The sequence below is a fragment of the Lathyrus oleraceus genome, chromosome 4 (assembly GCF_024323335.1).
Source record: "Lathyrus oleraceus cultivar Zhongwan6 chromosome 4, CAAS_Psat_ZW6_1.0, whole genome shotgun sequence".
In the NCBI taxonomy this organism is placed as follows: domain Eukaryota; kingdom Viridiplantae; phylum Streptophyta; class Magnoliopsida; order Fabales; family Fabaceae; genus Lathyrus; species Lathyrus oleraceus.
The window spans coordinates 387457242-387476784 of NC_066582.1; the positions used below are offsets into that span (position 1 = coordinate 387457242).

Sequence of the window (19543 nt, forward strand, 5' to 3'; positions counted from 1 at the left end):
ACGATCATTCTGATTCTTGCCTTTCCTATCAACCCTCTGCTGATAGCTCTCCGCTCTGGCCTTGGTATCCTGTTCAAAAATCCTGCAACAGTCAACCAAGTCAGAAAACACTCTAATCCGCTGATACCCAATAACCTGCTTGATTTCGGGACGTAACCCGTTCTCAAACTTCACACATTTCGAAAATTCCCCAGTAGCCTCATCATAGGGAGTGTAATACTTCGACAACTTTGTGAACTTAGCAGCATACTCAGTAACAGACCGATTGCCCTGCTTCAATTCTAAGAACTCTATCTCTTTCTTTCCTCTGACATCCTCTGGAAAGTACTTCCTCAGGAATCTCTCTCTGAACACCGCCCAAGTGATCTCAGCATTCCCAGCAGCTTCCAACTCAGTGCGGGCAGCAACCCACCAATCATCTGCTTCCTCTGACAGCATATGTGTACCGAACCTGACCTTCTGGTTATCGGCACACTCAGTCACTCGGAAGATCCTCTCGATCTCCTTCAACCACTTCTGAGCACCATCTGGATCGTATGCTCCCTTGAACATTGGAGGATTGTTCTTCTGGAACTCACTCAGTTGGCGAGCAGCTCCCATTCCCACAACATTCGGATTCCCTCCAAGTACTCCAGCTAGCATACCCAGAGCCTCAGCAATCGCAGCATCGTCTCTACCTCTTCCAGCCATCTCTATTCTGAAAATCCAACAAGCTAAAACAATAAGTACTGATAGGGTTACACAACACCTATCACGTACAGGGGAACAGAATAATTACGACTCGACTCGACCGACTATGCTCTGATACCACTAATGTAACACCCTTCTAAAATAGCCCAAATATTTAATTAAAACAACAAATATATATATCAAAGTAGATATGCAATTAAGGGTGTCACACAATCACTTCACACCATTCACCAAAATAACTGTCATGCTCTTTATTTAATCAAAATAAACATTGCATAATTCGCAGCGGATAGAAATTAAATCAATCATGCAAAACATGTAACACATTACATGTAAACTGGTTCAACAACCAACAATAAAACAATTAAAACATCCCATCCCGATGTTACATCTACCAGAGCATGACCCACTAAGGAACTACACTAGACTCCAAGCACTAGCTCCTACTCAATCACTGCTCGTTACCTGAAAAATAGTTGTAAAGGTTTAATGTTGTTGTAGTTTTGAGATGAAGATTGAAGTTTTTATGTTGTTATTTTGAGATTGAGATTGAATGTTTTATCTTGTTTTTTAGATATGTAAAAGGTTTAATATTGTTGTTGTTGAGGTTGAATTTTTTTTTTTGTTATTATTGTTGTGATTGAGATTGAATATTTTATGTTGTTGTTTTTGTTGAGATAAGTAATAGCTTTTGGTTGTTGTTATTATTAAGATTGAAAGTTTTATATTGTTATTTTTATTTAGATAAGTAAAAGGTTTAATATTGTTTTGTTATTGAGATTGAAGGTTTTATGTTGTTGTGATTGTGATTGAGATTGAAGGTTTTATGTTGTTGTGAGATTAAAGGTTTAATGTTGTCTTGAGATTGAAGGTTTTATGTTGTTGTGAGATTAAAGGTTTAATGTTGTCTTGAGATTGAAGGTTTTAATTTGGTGATGGCGTGTTAATTTATCTAAGTCTTGACAACTTTATTAAATGTTTAGATAAATTTAAATTGAATCTTTATAGTTTATAAATGTAATTTAGCAATGTCGGACTATTTTAATATATATGTAGATTTATTACAATGTGTCATAGAAATGTTTTCTTCTAAAATGCATGATTTGTGTAGGATTTTTAACTTAGATTGAGCATTTATCTAGCACTTGTCCTACAAATGAGGCTTCGCATATTCAACATAAAATAAAAATAATGTGCCACAATGATGACTAAATTATTTAATGTGATTTGATACGGAAGACGAGTATTAGAAGTAATTCATATTTAGTTGTACTATTTTCTTAGCCCCTAAGTTTGTTAGAGGGTATTTTGGTATTTTATCCTATTCTAGTAACCCTAGTTTTAGCTTATAAATAGGGTGGCAATCATTGTAACTTTTATCATGTTTTTGTAGCCGTCATTCTTAATAGAATATTTCCATTCATTCTACCTTTGCACCAACAATTGGTATCTAGAGCTCCGGTTCAGATTCATTGGGAAACACGGGAAACACGAGTGAACGTGAGGTCTTGTGTGTTTGATTTTGATTCTTAGATTCGTGTTGAATCTTGAACAAAATCTGATCAGAATTTTAATTCTGTGGGTTGGGAAACACTGTGTGAGAAATCTGAGTGTACTGTGCAAGGTAGAAAGATGAACGGAAACGGCAACATGAACACCAAACTTCCAGTATTTGACGGTAAAAACTGGAATCGTTGGATGATCCAAATGCGTGTACTGTTCGGTGCTCAAGATGTTCTAGATCTTGTCACTGATGGTTATGTTCCGGTAGCAGCAGATGCGACAGATGAACAGAAAAACGCGCAGAAGGAAGTAAGGAAGAAGGATCAGAAAGCATTGTTCTTCATTCATCAATGTGTTGATGTAAATGTGTTTGAGAAGATTGCAGATTCAACGACAGCAAAGGCTGCGTGGGACACACTGGTTAGATGTTATGGTGGTGACGCATCAGTGAAGAAGGTGAAGCTTCAGTCCTTGAGAAAGCAATATGAGAATCTCAACACGAAGAATAATGAGAAAGTTTCTGAATACATCTCCAGAGTGATTCTGATCACTAATGAGATGAAAGCGTGTGGAGAAACTCTTTTTGAAGAAACAATCATGGAAAAGGTATTGAGATCCCTGACCTGTCAATTTGATTACATTGTGGTAGCAATAGAACATTCCAATAATCCAATAATTCCAATTATTTAATTAAATTAATAAATATAATATTAACTTAAATTAAATAATTATCTTATTTTTATCGGGGTGTTACATCTCTCAATATTTCACTCAGTATTAGTTGTGTGTTCAATCATGTTTTCAAGTCCCTTTTTATAGAAGCTTTCAGCTGGGCTTGGACATCTTGAAAATCCTAAAACTATTTTCCATTTAAATCTTCTCATAACAGCTGGTTAGATCTCTTTGGAAAATAAGTAAATCAGGTTGTAATCAATGATTGAATGCGCCTGCAAATCAGAACTTCAATCATACATAGATTGCCATTAAATGCGCAATCACAAAACACATAACATTCTCCCTGAATGTTCTGTGTACAGGATGTCATGACATCGGGTCTGACATCCTGGAACAATCCTGCATAATTGCATAATTCCTCTTATAATTTCCAGCAGGTGCATAATATCAGATGCCATGACATTGTGTATGACATCCTGAAATAATCCTGCATAATTATGTTTTCCATTTAAACTCCAGCAGGTACACATATATCTTAAGTTAAGACATCACATGCAACATCTTGTGAACACTCTTTGTTTTACCAAAATTGCTGCCAACACTTAGAACCAACACATAACAAACTTAAATATGTCATATTCAACCTCTTGGACTAGGAGATTCTTAGGGTTGCACCAGATACCAACTAGGGTTGTTTATAGAGATCTTTTATGAATAGGATTTTCTGTGACAATTTTTCCAATACTACTAATAGAAGGCTCCAAACTTTCTTGGATTTCTTCTTCTTCATAGATGAGGAAACCAAGGGTTGGAGAATCAGATTGCTTGTTAGATTTCCTTTTATCCTTGTTGGGATGATGCATAGTGGTGGGATTGAGGTTGATTTTGTTGAATTGGATTTCATTTTCTTGTCTTGCAGTGATTAAGTTATGGGAAATAGTATGATTTTGACCATTGTTTTTCATAGAGACCAATTGTCAAAAAGGATATGTGCTTGTTCCGATATGTTCCATGGAAGCGAAATCAAATCACACACAACAGAAGCAGCAAAACCACCAGAAAAACTGATATACACATGAATCAAGAAACAAGAAACACCAAGAACACACGCCAGGGGTAACAAGCAAAGCAAAAAGGGATCCAAACAACAGAGAGACACACACGTGAGAACGGAGAAGCAGAAAAATGGGGGAGATAAATAAGAAACAACACAGTCACCAAAAGGAGCAAATGAGACGCATAAAACACCTAAACCAGGAATCACACACAAGTGGAAAGGAGCGAGAAGAGACTGAGCCTATCAAATGATGCTCGAGGAAGAAACATAGAGAGAAGAGATTGAAAGAATCAATCAAGTTTCATTTCTTTGTAATCTTGATGTGAAATACATTCTTCCTCTAAAATGGGTTAATAACAACGTAAAACAAATCAAAAGTAGTCTAATAAAAAAGGTTTGGCTCGGATAACCAAACACTTAGAAATAAAGAAAGACCAAATAAAATCACAAAAGAAACTACTAAAAACCATATCGAGATTAACGAGTTGAATACAAATATAATTTTTATAGAACATTATTAGAATTAATCTGTAAAATTATAATTATAATTATATTAAAAATATTAAGATTAATGAATTAAATAATTTTTTTTTTTACTCTGTTATTTGAAAGTCATCTTATTAACTTTGGAGAGGTAGGGTGGGAGTTTCAACCCACCTATTTAAGATGGTTGCCTTACCCTATTTTAGATGGATTGTAACATTATTGAAAAATGGGACAAGTTTTTTTTTTATCTTCCTTAAAAAAATCAAATATTCATGCAAAATAATATAATGACAACTAAGCAATTAGACAAAATAATACTTTTTCTCTACGTTTTGGATTTATTAAATATAAATAACATATATGTTTATTTTTAACAAAATTTATTTAATTAAGTAATAAATTGTTGTATGAAGTGATAATGTATATAAAATATCTTTATATTTTTATAAATAATATTAACATTTGTTCAGAAGGCACTTGTTAAGACATTTATAAATAAAAATTTATGTTAAATAAATAATAAAAAATTAATTATATCCTTAATATGTCCTTAATATCAATGCACAAATTTTAAAACAAATTTTTTCAATTTGTTTATTGAATTATGTCCTTAATATACAAGTTAACATTATACTTTTTTATAGTACATGTATTATTTTACTTTTTAAATATATCAATATAATAATCAATATATTATGTTACTTTTAGTATCAACATTTATCTTTTTACCAACAATACTTTTATTTGATTTCATTAAAATAATTAATGATATACTTGACAAATCTCTCTACAATACATTATTTATTAAATATTTCATTTGGTTAAACCTTAAAACGAATTATAAATAAGAACAAATTTTTCTATAAATGTGACATATAAATAGAAACGAAAATATATATTTTTGTAAAAATTTAAATTAGTTTGTAGTGATTATTAATACTCCATCTAGCACAAAAAAAAAATGTTAATTACTTGTAGTCAGATAAGTATGTCAAACATATAATTCTAAAAAATAATATTATCCTCCAATTTAGTAATTCAAAGAGAACCTAGTGGTCACCAATATATCTTTTGTAATTTTACCATAGCTAGTAACTTATCCACAAAGTATCAAAGAAAACCTAGTGTTCACCAATATTTATTGTCAATTTAGTTATTCAAAGAAAACCTAGTGGTCTCCGATATTTATTGTGAATTTAATAAATTGTCTTATCAATTGGACTCCAAAACAACAACATATTCATTAAATTTATTATATATATATATTACAGTAGCATGTCGTTCATTCTCACACACTCACTAAGTTTGTATCCTTGCACAGCTTAATGGAGTTTAAAAATCTATCTGTTTTAGCTCTCTTTTTCGTAAGTTATTTTCTGTTATACTAGATCGCTTATAATTAGTTGTCTCAATTTTCTATCAATATTTGATGTGATTTGAAAATTAGTATTCTTTCAATATAGAATTTGGAATAAATTTTAAGATTTTTGTTTATTGAAATAACCATAAAATCCTTTATACAATAAATTTGATTATAAACAAAACTATCGATTTATTTATTAATTGTTTTTATTACTCTCTAGAACAGTCCGGTAGAGGGGTCTACAATTTAATGGAAAAACAACTCAATGTTTCTTATTATAAATATAATTAATATTACTTTTTTTACACTTTAAAATGAATTGATGTTGAGTTCTTTTATTTATTTTAAAAAATCACTTATTTAATTTTTTTAAACTTATTTAATTTTTTTAATATTCTTTTGTATTTTATGATAATGATATTCTAACTTAAATATATTTGCAGTTGACTCTTCTAGGAATTCATGCATCTAAATCAGGAGAAGAATATTGGAAATCTGTTTGGCCAAACACTCCTATACCAAAGACACTTTTGGATCTCTTATTGACTGGTTAGTAAAATATAAATAAGATCTTGTTAATTTTTGTGTACTCTTCTATTTAGAAATTTAAAGTCAAAATGTTGTTTCGAAAAGATATTTTTATGAATTTTAATATTATGTATTTCTATTATGGGGTCTTTAAGATGTGTTTTAAGGGATATATTTAAGTTAATATTATCTAATATTACCTCTTTCCGTGTACGACTCTTTTCTTACATTTAGTATATATATATATATATATATATATATATATATATATATATATATATATATATATATATATATATATATATATATATATATATATATATATATATATATATATATATATATATATATATATATATATATATATATATATATATATATATATATATATATATTATAAATTATAGTATATATTTAATAATTTTTACAATCTATTTCTAAATTAAATAAGAAATATCTAAAACACCATTTTTTACACCAATAATTAAATGCTTATTTTTATATTTTTTTTTAACATTATTGATAAATTAAATATAACTTTTAAGTGTGTGCTACTTTGATCTCAAATATTAATAAATGATAATTGATGGTTCAAAATATAAATAAAAGCTAATAAATTTAATTTAGTTCAACATAATTACTTTATAATACTTGAATAAATAGTCATGGTCAAATACAAAAATTAAGTGAAAAGGGAAAACTAATCTTGAATATACAATTTCTTTTATTATGGATCAACAGTGCATTATATCTGCCTTAAAAAACAATAATCTTTTAGGGTGAAATCTTGTTTAAAGTTGCGTAAGTGGAATATTTCATTAAACTATAAATATGATTTTAATTATTTGTAAGGTCTATTTCTAACTCTTAAAATTAAAACTCGAGATTAAATTGATGAGATTATAAGATTTCTTCACAAAATGCATCACATTTTGGTAGTTCATGTAATATGTATTTAAGTCATTATAAATATATAAATTTTTGTTTTTAGTCTTTATTATTTTTGTTTTAGTCCTAAACTCATATTAAATTTAGTATTTATAATATTTATTTTAGTACTTATTTTAAAAGATTAAAATCAAATATTTTACCTATTACATATATTAATTTCTATACAAATAAAAATTTCAATGACTAAAACAAAACAAAAAGGAAGAAAAGTAAAAAGGTGTATATTTACAATGAATAAAAATAAAATAATTATTTTTACAAATAAAAATTCTTAATATTTGCAGGAATCATTTACATATTTATATCTTTCGTTAATTATATATTTTACATCAACATGCATTTTTATATATCATTTTATTTTATTTGATTCATATTAATGTCTAAAGAGACTATTCATGATTATGTATTTAGTTTAATATTCGATATTGTAGATAAAGGAACAAGTATTCCTATCAAAAGTCAAGAAGAGAAGCAATACTGGACTATCTTTTTTGAACATGACCTATATCCTGGAAAAACAATGAACTTAGGTATCCAAAAACATTCGGATATTCAATCATCAAAATCAACAACACATGCACCCGTCAAAAGAGCAAGCCATACTTTTAAGACTCTCAAAGGACTTGGACAAACACCTGAAAAAGAAACTACTAGAACAAATCAACCTTTTGGAACGTTTGTGTGGTGGTATAAAAAACAAACTGGAAGCCTAACCACTAGGAGCGACAAAGCAACCAAAATAGAAACTACTGCAACAAATCAACCTTTTGGAACATTTGTGTGGTGGAATGAAAAAGAATTTGATAGACCAACCATTAGGAGTGACAAATTAACCAAAATAGAAACTACTAGAGCAAATCAACTTTTGGAACGTTTGTGTGGTGGTATAAAAAAGAAATTGAAAGACCAACCATTAGAAGCGACAAAACAACCAAAATAGAAACTACTACAATAAATCAACCTTTTGGAACGTTTGTGTGGTGGAATAAAAAAGAAACGGATAGACCAACCATTAGGAGTGACAAAGTAACCAAAATAGAAACTACTAGAACAAATCAACCATTTGGAACGACTGCGTGGTGGCATAAAAAAGAAACTGAAAAAGAAACTGAAATTGAAACTGAAAACAACCTATTGGAAGAAAATCAACCTTTTGGATTAAGTGAACAGGGTAAAAAAGAAACTGAAAAATCAAATCAACCTTTTGAAACCCAGACATCAGATGAAAAAGAAGCTCACGTTCTTAACAACTACTGTGGAACTCCATCAGCAATAGGAGAACACAAACATTGCGCCCTATCACTAGAATCAATGATGGATTTCGCCATTTCAAAGCTTGGAAAGAATATCAAAGTGATGTCAAGTTCCTTTTCTCAAAGTCAAGACAAATATGTAGTTCAGGAAGTAAATAAAATTGGAGACAAAGCAGTGATGTGTCATAGATTGAACTTTGAAGAAGTTGTATTTTATTGTCATGTAGTTAATGCCACAACAACTTACATGGTCCCAATGATGGCCTCTGATGGAACTATATCAAAAGCACTGACAATTTGCCACCATGACACTAGAGGTATGAATCCTAAAGTGTTAAATGAAGTTCTCAATGTTAAGCCAGGAAATGTATCTGTTTGCCATTTTATTGGCAACAAGGCTGTTGCTTGGGTACCTAATGTTAGCCAGTCTCGTGGTCATCCTTGTGTCATCTAGCATATTTGCACTTTGATTGAAATCTCATGTTTGGACTTGTTCTAAAGTGATATATGAAAATAAATATGATGTGAAAAATCATATATTATGTATATTCAGTGTCATCCATGTATTCTAAATAAAATTAGTTCTAAATTAGTTAGAACTATGGGTTTGTGTATGTGCGATGTATCAGTCAACGGTCAATCCCTAATGTATTTTATGTAACATCTTATCTTTATATGGATTTCAATTATCTTGTAGTATAATTATAAAAATCTCTCCTAGTGATAAAGTTTTCACCACGTTTGTACAAAAGACCGAGTGAAGCTTATAAAATTTGATGCCTTCCTTTGAATTATTTTTTTTATTGAAAATAAAAAAGATTCCACTTGATTGGAGCTACCAACCGAGGGGAAATGTTGCGGTGGTCGTGGGTTTGACTCACAATGCCAACAAATTTGTGTCTTATTTCTTATTAAAGTAGTGCATTTCTTTTTTTAAAAATAAAAATAGAAATCAAATTTTCCTCTATTGAAATTATCAACCAAGAGAAAAGGTAGCATTCATTGTTTTATTATTAATGGAAAAAATATCTTTTTTTTATTAATAAAAAACTGACACCTTGTTTTTTTAAAATTATTTTTAAATTTAAAATAAATAAGATTTCCCTTTAGTTGGGAGGTTCAACCAAGATAAATAGTGGATCAATTAAATAAAATGACGTCTAACTTTTATTTCATTTTATTTTAAATTAAAATAAATAGGATTTCCCTCGGTTTGAAGGTTCCAACCGAGGGGAAAAGCTGTTATTTTTTTCTTCTTCAAAGTAAAGCTATAACGTGTTTATTCATTTTCCCTTAACGAATACCATTAAGCCCTAGAGAAATTCATCATATCCTCTAAACACTATCTCTATTAACAAACAAAGCCCTAAACTGAAACAAAAAATATTATTCCTTCGCTTAACCAAACTTAAGAACGCCTTTTTTTTCCACATACGAGGTTTAGACCTCCGTCACATATTCTCCAACTCGTACAAAGATAAGAAATGAGGAAGGAAAATCGAAGAAAACTTGAAATATAATCACAAAATGGAAAGAAGAAACTCAAATGAATCTCTTTTCTTTGACTTCTTCATCATATTTTCGTTACCTAAAATATCTCCACCATGCATCTAATAGTAATGTTGTTGTTGTTGTTGAAATATGTTCAATGTTGTTTTTGTTGAGATCGTAAAAGCTAAAGGTTTAATGTTGTTGTAGTTTTGAGATGAAGATTGAAGTTTTTATGTTGTTATTTTGAGATTGAGATTGAATGTTTTATCTTGTTTTTTAGATATGTAAAAGGTTTAATATTGTTGTTGTTGAGGTTGAATTTTTTTTGTTGTTATTATTGTTGTGATTGAGATTGAATATTTTATGTTGTTGTTTTTGTTGAGATAAGTAATAGCTTTTGGTTGTTGTTATTATTAAGATTGAAAGTTTTATATTGTTATTTTTATTTAGATAAGTAAAAGGTTTAATATTGTTTTGTTATTGAGATTGAAGGTTTTATGTTGTTGTGATTGTGATTGAGATTGAAGGTTTTATGTTGTTGTGAGATTAAAGGTTTAATGTTGTCTTGAGATTGAAGGTTTTATGTTGTTGTGAGATTAAAGGTTTAATGTTGTCTTGAGATTGAAGTTTTAATTTGGTGATGGCGTGTTAATTTATCTAAGTCTTGACAACTTTATTAAATGTTTAGATAAATTTAAATTGAATCTTTATAGTTTATAAATGTAATTTAGCAATGTCGGACTATTTTAATATATATGTAGATTTATTACAATGTGTCATAGAAATGTTTTCTTCTAAAATGCATGATTTGTGTAGGATTTTAACTTAGATTGAGCATTTATCTAGCACTTGTCCTACAAATGAGGCTTCGCATATTCAACATAAAATAAAAATAATGTGCCACAATGATGACTAAATTATTTAATGTGATTTGATACGGAAGACGAGTATTAGAAGTAATTCATATTTAGTTGTACTATTTTCTTAGCCCCTAAGTTTGTTAGAGGGTATTTTGGTATTTTATCCTATTCTAGTAACCCTAGTTTTAGCTTATAAATAGGGTGGCAATCATTGTAACTTTTATCATGTTTTTGTAGCCGTCATTCTTAATAGAATATTTCCATTCATTCTACCTTTGCACCAACAATTGGTATCTAGAGCTCCGGTTCAGATTCATTGGGAAACACGGGAAACACGAGTGAACGTGAGGTCTTGTGTGTTTGATTTTGATTCTTAGATTCGTGTTGAATCTTGAACAAAATCTGATCAGAATTTTAATTCTGTGGGTTGGGAAACACTGTGTGAGAAATCTGAGTGTACTGTGCAAGGTAGAAAGATGAACGGAAACGGCAACATGAACACCAAACTTCCAGTATTTGACGGTAAAAACTGGAATCGTTGGATGATCCAAATGCGTGTACTGTTCGGTGCTCAAGATGTTCTAGATCTTGTCACTGATGGTTATGTTCCGGTAGCAGCAGATGCGACAGATGAACAGAAAAACGCGCAGAAGGAAGTAAGGAAGAAGGATCAGAAAGCATTGTTCTTCATTCATCAATGTGTTGATGTAAATGTGTTTGAGAAGATTGCAGATTCAACGACAGCAAAGGCTGCGTGGGACACACTGGTTAGATGTTATGGTGGTGACGCATCAGTGAAGAAGGTGAAGCTTCAGTCCTTGAGAAAGCAATATGAGAATCTCAACACGAAGAATAATGAGAAAGTTTCTGAATACATCTCCAGAGTGATTCTGATCACTAATGAGATGAAAGCGTGTGGAGAAACTCTTTTTGAAGAAACAATCATGGAAAAGGTATTGAGATCCCTGACCTGTCAATTTGATTACATTGTGGTAGCAATAGAACATTCCAATAATCCAATAATTCCAATTATTTAATTAAATTAATAAATATAATATTAACTTAAATTAAATAATTATCTTATTTTTATCGGGGTGTTACATCTCTCAATATTTCACTCAGTATTAGTTGTGTGTTCAATCATGTTTTCAAGTCCCTTTTTATAGAAGCTTTCAGCTGGGCTTGGACATCTTGAAAATCCTAAAACTATTTTCCATTTAAATCTTCTCATAACAGCTGGTTAGATCTCTTTGGAAAATAAGTAAATCAGGTTGTAATCAATGATTGAATGCGCCTGCAAATCAGAACTTCAATCATACATAGATTGCCATTAAATGCGCAATCACAAAACACATAACATTCTCCCTGAATGTTCTGTGTACAGGATGTCATGACATCGGGTCTGACATCCTGGAACAATCCTGCATAATTGCATAATTCCTCTTATAATTTCCAGCAGGTGCATAATATCAGATGCCATGACATTGTGTATGACATCCTGAAATAATCCTGCATAATTATGTTTTCCATTTAAACTCCAGCAGGTACACATATATCTTAAGTTAAGACATCACATGCAACATCTTGTGAACACTCTTTGTTTTACCAAAATTGCTGCCAACACTTAGAACCAACACATAACAAACTTAAATATGTCATATTCAACCTCTTGGACTAGGAGATTCTTAGGGTTGCACCAGATACCAACTAGGGTTGTTTATAGAGATCTTTTATGAATAGGATTTTCTGTGACAATTTTTCCAATACTACTAATAGAAGGCTCCAAACTTTCTTGGATTTCTTCTTCTTCATAGATGAGGAAACCAAGGGTTGGAGAATCAGATTGCTTGTTAGATTTCCTTTTATCCTTGTTGGGATGATGCATAGTGGTGGGATTGAGGTTGATTTTGTTGAATTGGATTTCATTTTCTTGTCTTGCAGTGATTAAGTTATGGGAAATAGTATGATTTTGACCATTGTTTTTCATAGAGACCAATTGTCAAAAAGGATATGTGCTTGTTCCGATATGTTCCATGGAAGCGAAATCAAATCACACACAACAGAAGCAGCAAAACCACCAGAAAAACTGATATACACATGAATCAAGAAACAAGAAACACCAAGAACACACGCCAGGGGTAACAAGCAAAGCAAAAAGGGATCCAAACAACAGAGAGACACACACGTGAGAACGGAGAAGCAGAAAAATGGGGGAGATAAATAAGAAACAACACAGTCACCAAAAGGAGCAAATGAGACGCATAAAACACCTAAACCAGGAATCACACACAAGTGGAAAGGAGCGAGAAGAGACTGAGCCTATCAAATGATGCTCGAGGAAGAAACATAGAGAGAAGAGATTGAAAGAATCAATCAAGTTTCATTTCTTTGTAATCTTGATGTGAAATACATTCTTCCTCTAAAATGGGTTAATAACAACGTAAAACAAATCAAAAGTAGTCTAATAAAAAAGGTTTGGCTCGGATAACCAAACACTTAGAAATAAAGAAAGACCAAATAAAATCACAAAAGAAACTACTAAAAACCATATCGAGATTAACGAGTTGAATACAAATATAATTTTTATAGAACATTATTAGAATTAATCTGTAAAATTATAATTATAATTATATTAAAAATATTAAGATTAATGAATTAAATAATTTTTTTTTTTACTCTGTTATTTGAAAGTCATCTTATTAACTTTGGAGAGGTAGGGTGGGAGTTTCAACCCACCTATTTAAGATGGTTGCCTTACCCTATTTTAGATGGATTGTAACATTATTGAAAAATGGGACAAGTTTTTTTTTTATCTTCCTTAAAAAAATCAAATATTCATGCAAAATAATATAATGACAACTAAGCAATTAGACAAAATAATACTTTTTCTCTACGTTTTGGATTTATTAAATATAAATAACATATATGTTTATTTTAACAAAATTTATTTAATTAAGTAATAAATTGTTGTATGAAGTGATAATGTATATAAAATATCTTTATATTTTTATAAATAATATTAACATTTGTTCAGAAGGCACTTGTTAAGACATTTATAAATAAAAATTTATGTTAAATAAATAATAAAAAATTAACTATATCCTTAATATGTCCTTAATATCAATGCACAAATTTTAAAACAAATTTTTTCAATTTGTTTATTGAATTATGTCCTTAATATACAAGTTAACATTATACTTTTTTATAGTACATGTATTATTTTACTTTTTAAATATATCAATATAATAATCAATATATTATGTTACTTTTAGTATCAACATTTATCTTTTTACCAACAATATTTTTATTTGATTTCATTAAAATAATTAATGATATACTTGACAAATCTCTCTACAATACATTATTTATTAAATATTTCATTTGGTTAAACCTTAAAACGAATTATAAATAAGAACAAATTTTTTCTATAAATGTGACATATAAATAGAAACGAAAATATATATTTTTGTAAAAATTTAAATTAGTTTGTAGTGATTATTAATACTCCATCTAGCACAAAAAAAAAATGTTAATTACTTGTAGTCAGATAAGTATGTCAAACATATAATTCTAAAAAATAATATTATCCTCCAATTTAGTAATTCAAAGAGAACCTAGTGGTCACCAATATATCTTTTGTAATTTTACCATAGCTAGTAACTTATCCACAAAGTATCAAAGAAAACCTAGTGTTCACCAATATTTATTGTCAATTTAGTTATTCAAAGAAAACCTAGTGGTCTCCGATATTTATTGTGAATTTAATAAATTGTCTTATCAATTGGACTCCAAAACAACAACATATTCATTAAATTTATTATATATATATATTACAGTAGCATGTCGTTCATTCTCACACACTCACTAAGTTTGTATCCTTGCACAGCTTAATGGAGTTTAAAAATCTATCTGTTTTAGCTCTCTTTTTCGTAAGTTATTTTCTGTTATACTAGATCGCTTATAATTAGTTGTCTCAATTTTCTATCAATATTTGATGTGATTTGAAAATTAGTATTCTTTCAATATAGAATTTGGAATAAATTTTAAGATTTTTGTTTATTGAAATAACCATAAAATCCTTTATACAATAAATTTGATTATAAACAAAACTATCGATTTATTTATTAATTGTTTTTATTACTCTCTAGAACAGTCCGGTAGAGGGGACTACAATTTAATGGAAAAACAACTCAATGTTTCTTATTATAAATATAATTAATATTACTTTTTTTACACTTTAAAATGAATTGATGTTGAGTTCTTTTATTTATTTTAAAAGATCACTTATTTAATTTTTTTAAACTTATTTAATTTTTTTAATATTCTTTTGTATTTTATGATAATGATATTCTAACTTAAATATATTTGCAGTTGACTCTTCTAGGAATTCATGCATCTAAATCAGGAGAAGAATATTGGAAATCTGTTTGGCCAAACACTCCTATACCAAAGACACTTTTGGATCTCTTATTGACTGGTTAGTAAAATATAAATAAGATCTTGTTAATTTTTGAGTACTCTTCTATTTAAAAATTTAAAGTCAAAATGTTGTTTCGTAAAGATATTTTTATGAATTTTAATATTATGTATTTCTATTTTGGGTCTTTAAAATGTGTTTTAAGGGATATATTTAAGGTATAGTATATATTTAAGTTAATATTATCTAATATTACCTCTTTCCGTGTACGACTCTTTTCTTACATTTAGTGTATATATATATATATATATATATATATATATATATATATATATATATATATATATATATATATATAATATATATATATATATATATATATATATATATATATATATATAACATTATCTTTAAATTATAGTATATATTTAATAACTTTTACAATCTATTTCTAAATTAAATAAGAAATATCTAAAACACTACTTTTTACCCCAATAATTAAATGCTTGTTTTTAGAATTTTTTTAACATTATTGATAAATTAAATATAATTTTTAAGTGTGTGCTACTTTGATCTCAAATATTAATAAATGATAATTGATGGTTCAAAATATAAATAAAAGCTAATAAATTTAATTTAGTTCAACATAATTACTTTTAAAATACTTGAATAAATAGTCATGGTCAAATACAAAAATTAAGTGAAAAGAGAAAACTAATCTTGAATATACAATTTCTTTTATTATGGATAAACAGTGCATTATATCTGCCTTAAAAAACAATAATCTTTTAGGGTGAAATCTTGTTTAAAGTTGCGTAAGTGAAATATTTCATTAAACTATAAATATGATTTTAATTATTTGTAAGGTCTATTTCTAACTCTTAAAATTAAAACTCGAGATTAAATTGATGAGATTATAAGATTTCTTTCATCTTGATCAGAATTTTTTAATTTAAATCCAGAGATTTCTTTCATCATGATCAGAGATCTTTTGAGAGAACAATTTATCATATATTATGATTCCCTCATACTCGAGAGATTTTAAAAAAAATATATTCTTCACAAAATGCATCACATTTTGGTAGTTCATGTAATATGTATTTAAGTCATTATAAATATATAAATTTTTGTTTTTAGTCTTTATTATTTTTGTTTTAGTCCTAAACTCATTTTAAATTTAGTATTTATAATATTTATTTTAGTACTTATTTTAAAAGATTAAAATCAAATATTTTACCTATTACATATATTAATTTCTATACAAATAAAATTTCAATGACTAAAACAAAACAAAAAGGAAGAAAAGTAAAAAAGGTGTATATTTACAATGAATAAAAATAAAATAATTATTTTTACGAATAAAAATAAAATAATTATTTTTACAAATAAAAATTCTTAATATTTGCAGGAATCATTTACATATTTATATCTTTCGTTAATTATATATTTTACATCAACATGCATTTTTATATATCATTTTATTTTATTTGATTCATATTAATGTCTAAAGAGACTATTCATGATTATGTATTTAGTTTAACATTCGATGTTGTAGATAAAGGAACAAGTATTCCTATCAAAAGTCAAGAAGAGAAGCAATATTGGACTATCTTTTTTGAACATGACCTATATCCTGGAAAAACAATGAACTTAGGTATCCAAAAACATTCAGATATTCAATCATCAAAATCAACAACACATGCACCCGTCAAAAGAGCAAGCCATACTTTTAAGACTCTCAAAGGACTTGGACAAACACCTGAAAAAGAAACTACTAAAACAAATCAACCTTTTGGAACGTTTGTGTGGTGGTATAAAAAAGAAACTGGAAGACCAACCACTAGGAGCGACAAAGAAACCAAAATAGAAACTACTGCAACAAATCAACCTTTTGGAACATTTGTGTGGTGGAATAAAAAAGAATTTGATAGACCAACAACCATTAGGAGTGACAAATTAACCAAAATAGAAACTACTAGAGCAAATCAACCTTTTGGAACGTTTGTGTGGTGGTATAAAAAAGAAATTGAAAGACCAACCATTAGAAGCGACAAAACAACCAAAATAGAAACTACTACAACAAATCAACCTTTTGGAACGTTTGTGTGGTGGAATAAAAAAGAAACGGATAGACCAACCATTAGGAGTGACAAAGTAACCAAAATAGAAACTACTAGAACAAATCAACCTTTTGGAACGACTGCGTGGTGGCATAAAAAAGAAACTGAAATAGAAACTGAAAACAACCTATTGGAAGAAAATCAACCTTTTGGATTAAGTGAACAGGGTAAAAAAGAAACTAAAAAATCAAATCAACCTTTTGAAACCCAGACATTAGATGAAAAAGAAGCTCACGTTCTTAACAGCTATTGTGGAACTCCATCAGCAATAGGAGAACACAAACATTGCGTCCTATCACTAGAATCAATGATGGATTTTGCCATTTCAAAGCTTGGAAAGAATATCAAAGTGATGTCAAGTTCCTTTTCTCAAAGTCAAGACAAATATGTAGTTCAGGAAGTAAATAAAATTGGAGACAAAGCAGTGATATGTCATAGATTGAATTTTGAAGAAGTTGTATTTTATTGTCATGTAGTTAATGCCACAACAACTTACATGGTCCCAATGATGGCCTCTGATGGAACTATATCAAAAGCACTGACAATTTGCCACCATGACACTAGAGGTATGAATCCTAAAGTGTTAAATGAAGTTCTCAATGTTAAGCCAGGAAATGTATCTGTTTGCCATTTTATTGGCAACAAGGCTGTTGCTTGGGTACCTAATGTTAGCCAGTCTCGTGGTCATCCTTGTGTCATCTAGCATATTTGCACATTGATTGAAATCTCATGTTTGGACTTGTTTTAAAGTGATATATGAAAATAAATATGATGTGAAAAATCATATATTATGTATATTCAGTGTCATCCATGTATTCTAAATAAAATTAGTTCTAAATTAGTTAGAACTATGGGTTTGTGTATGTGCGATGTATCAGTCAACGGTCAGTCCCTAATGTATTTATGTAACATCTTATCTTTATATGGATTTCAATTATCTTGTAGTATAATTATAAAAATCTCTCCTAGTGATAAAGTTTTCACCACGTTTGTACAAAAGACCGAGTGAAGCTTATAAAATTTGACGCCTTCCTTTGAATTTTTTTTTATTGAAAATAAAAAAGATTCCACTTGATTGGAGCTACCAACTGAGGGGAAATGTTGCGGTGGTCGTGGGTTTGACTCACAATGCCAACAAAATTGTGTCTTATTTCTTATTAAAGTAGTGCATTTTTTTTTTAAAAATAAAAATAGAAATCAAATTTTCCTCTATTGAAATTATCAACCAAGAGAAAAGGTAGCATTCATTGTTTTATTATTAATGGAAAAAATATCTTTTTTTTATTAATAAAAAACTGACACCTTGTTTTTTTTAAATTATTTTTAAATTTAAAATAAATAAGATTTCCCTTTAGTTGGGAGGTTCAACCAAGATAAATAGTGGATCAATTAAATAAAATGACGTCTAACTTTTATTTCATTTTATTTTAAATTAAAATAAATAGGATTTTCCCTCGGTTTGAAGGTTCCAACCGAGGGGAAAAGCTGTTATTTTTTTCTTCTTCAAAGTAAAGCTATAACGTGTTTATTCATTTTCCCTTAACGAATACCATTGAGCCCTAGCGAAATTCATCATATCCTCTAAACACTATCTCTATTAACAAACAAAGCCCTAAACTGAAATAAAAAATATTATTTCTTCACTTAACCAAACTTAAGAACGCCTTTTTTTTCCACATACGAGGTTTAGACCTCCGTCACATATTCTCCAACTCGTACAAAGATAGGAAATGAGGAAGGAAAATCGAAGAAAACTTGAAATATAATCACAAAATGGAAAGACGAAACTCAAATGAATCTCTTTTCTTTGACTTCTTCATCATATTTTCGTTACGTAAAATATCTCCACCATGCATCTAACAGTAATGTTGTTGTTGTTGAAATATGTTCCATGTTGTTTTTGTTGAGATCATAAATGCTAAAGGTTTAATGTTGTTGTAGTTTTAAGATGAAGATTGAAGTTTTTATGTTGTTATTTTGAGATTGAGATTGAATGTTTTATCTTGTTTTTTAGATATGTAAAAGGTTTAATATTGTTGTTATTTGAGGTTGAATTTTTTTTTTGTTATTATTTTTGTTGTTATTGTTGTGATTGAGATTGAATATTTTATGTTGTTGTTTTTGTTGAGATAAGTAATAGCTTTTGGTT

The 19543-nt window shown here is 28.9% G+C and overlaps 1 protein-coding gene across 2 annotated transcripts; it reads left to right on the forward strand.

The window, feature by feature from the left end:
• The first annotated feature begins 5649 nt into the window (after positions 1–5649).
• LOC127075590 (unknown seed protein USP) lies at positions 5650–18344 on the forward strand. Of its 2 annotated transcripts, none has more exons than XM_051017043.1 (3): positions 5650–5775; positions 15229–15334; positions 16830–18344. In XM_051017043.1, exons 1-3 carry the CDS (start codon positions 5737–5739, stop codon positions 18095–18097), a joined length of 1413 nt encoding a protein of 470 aa, XP_050873000.1. In that variant the 5' UTR covers positions 5650–5736; the 3' UTR covers positions 18098–18344. The 2 variants fall into 2 exon arrangements, with proteins under 2 accessions (XP_050873000.1, XP_050873001.1); XM_051017044.1 differs by lacking the exon at positions 5650–5775 and adding an exon at positions 14680–14786.
• Positions 18345–19543: the final 1199 nt, after the last annotated feature.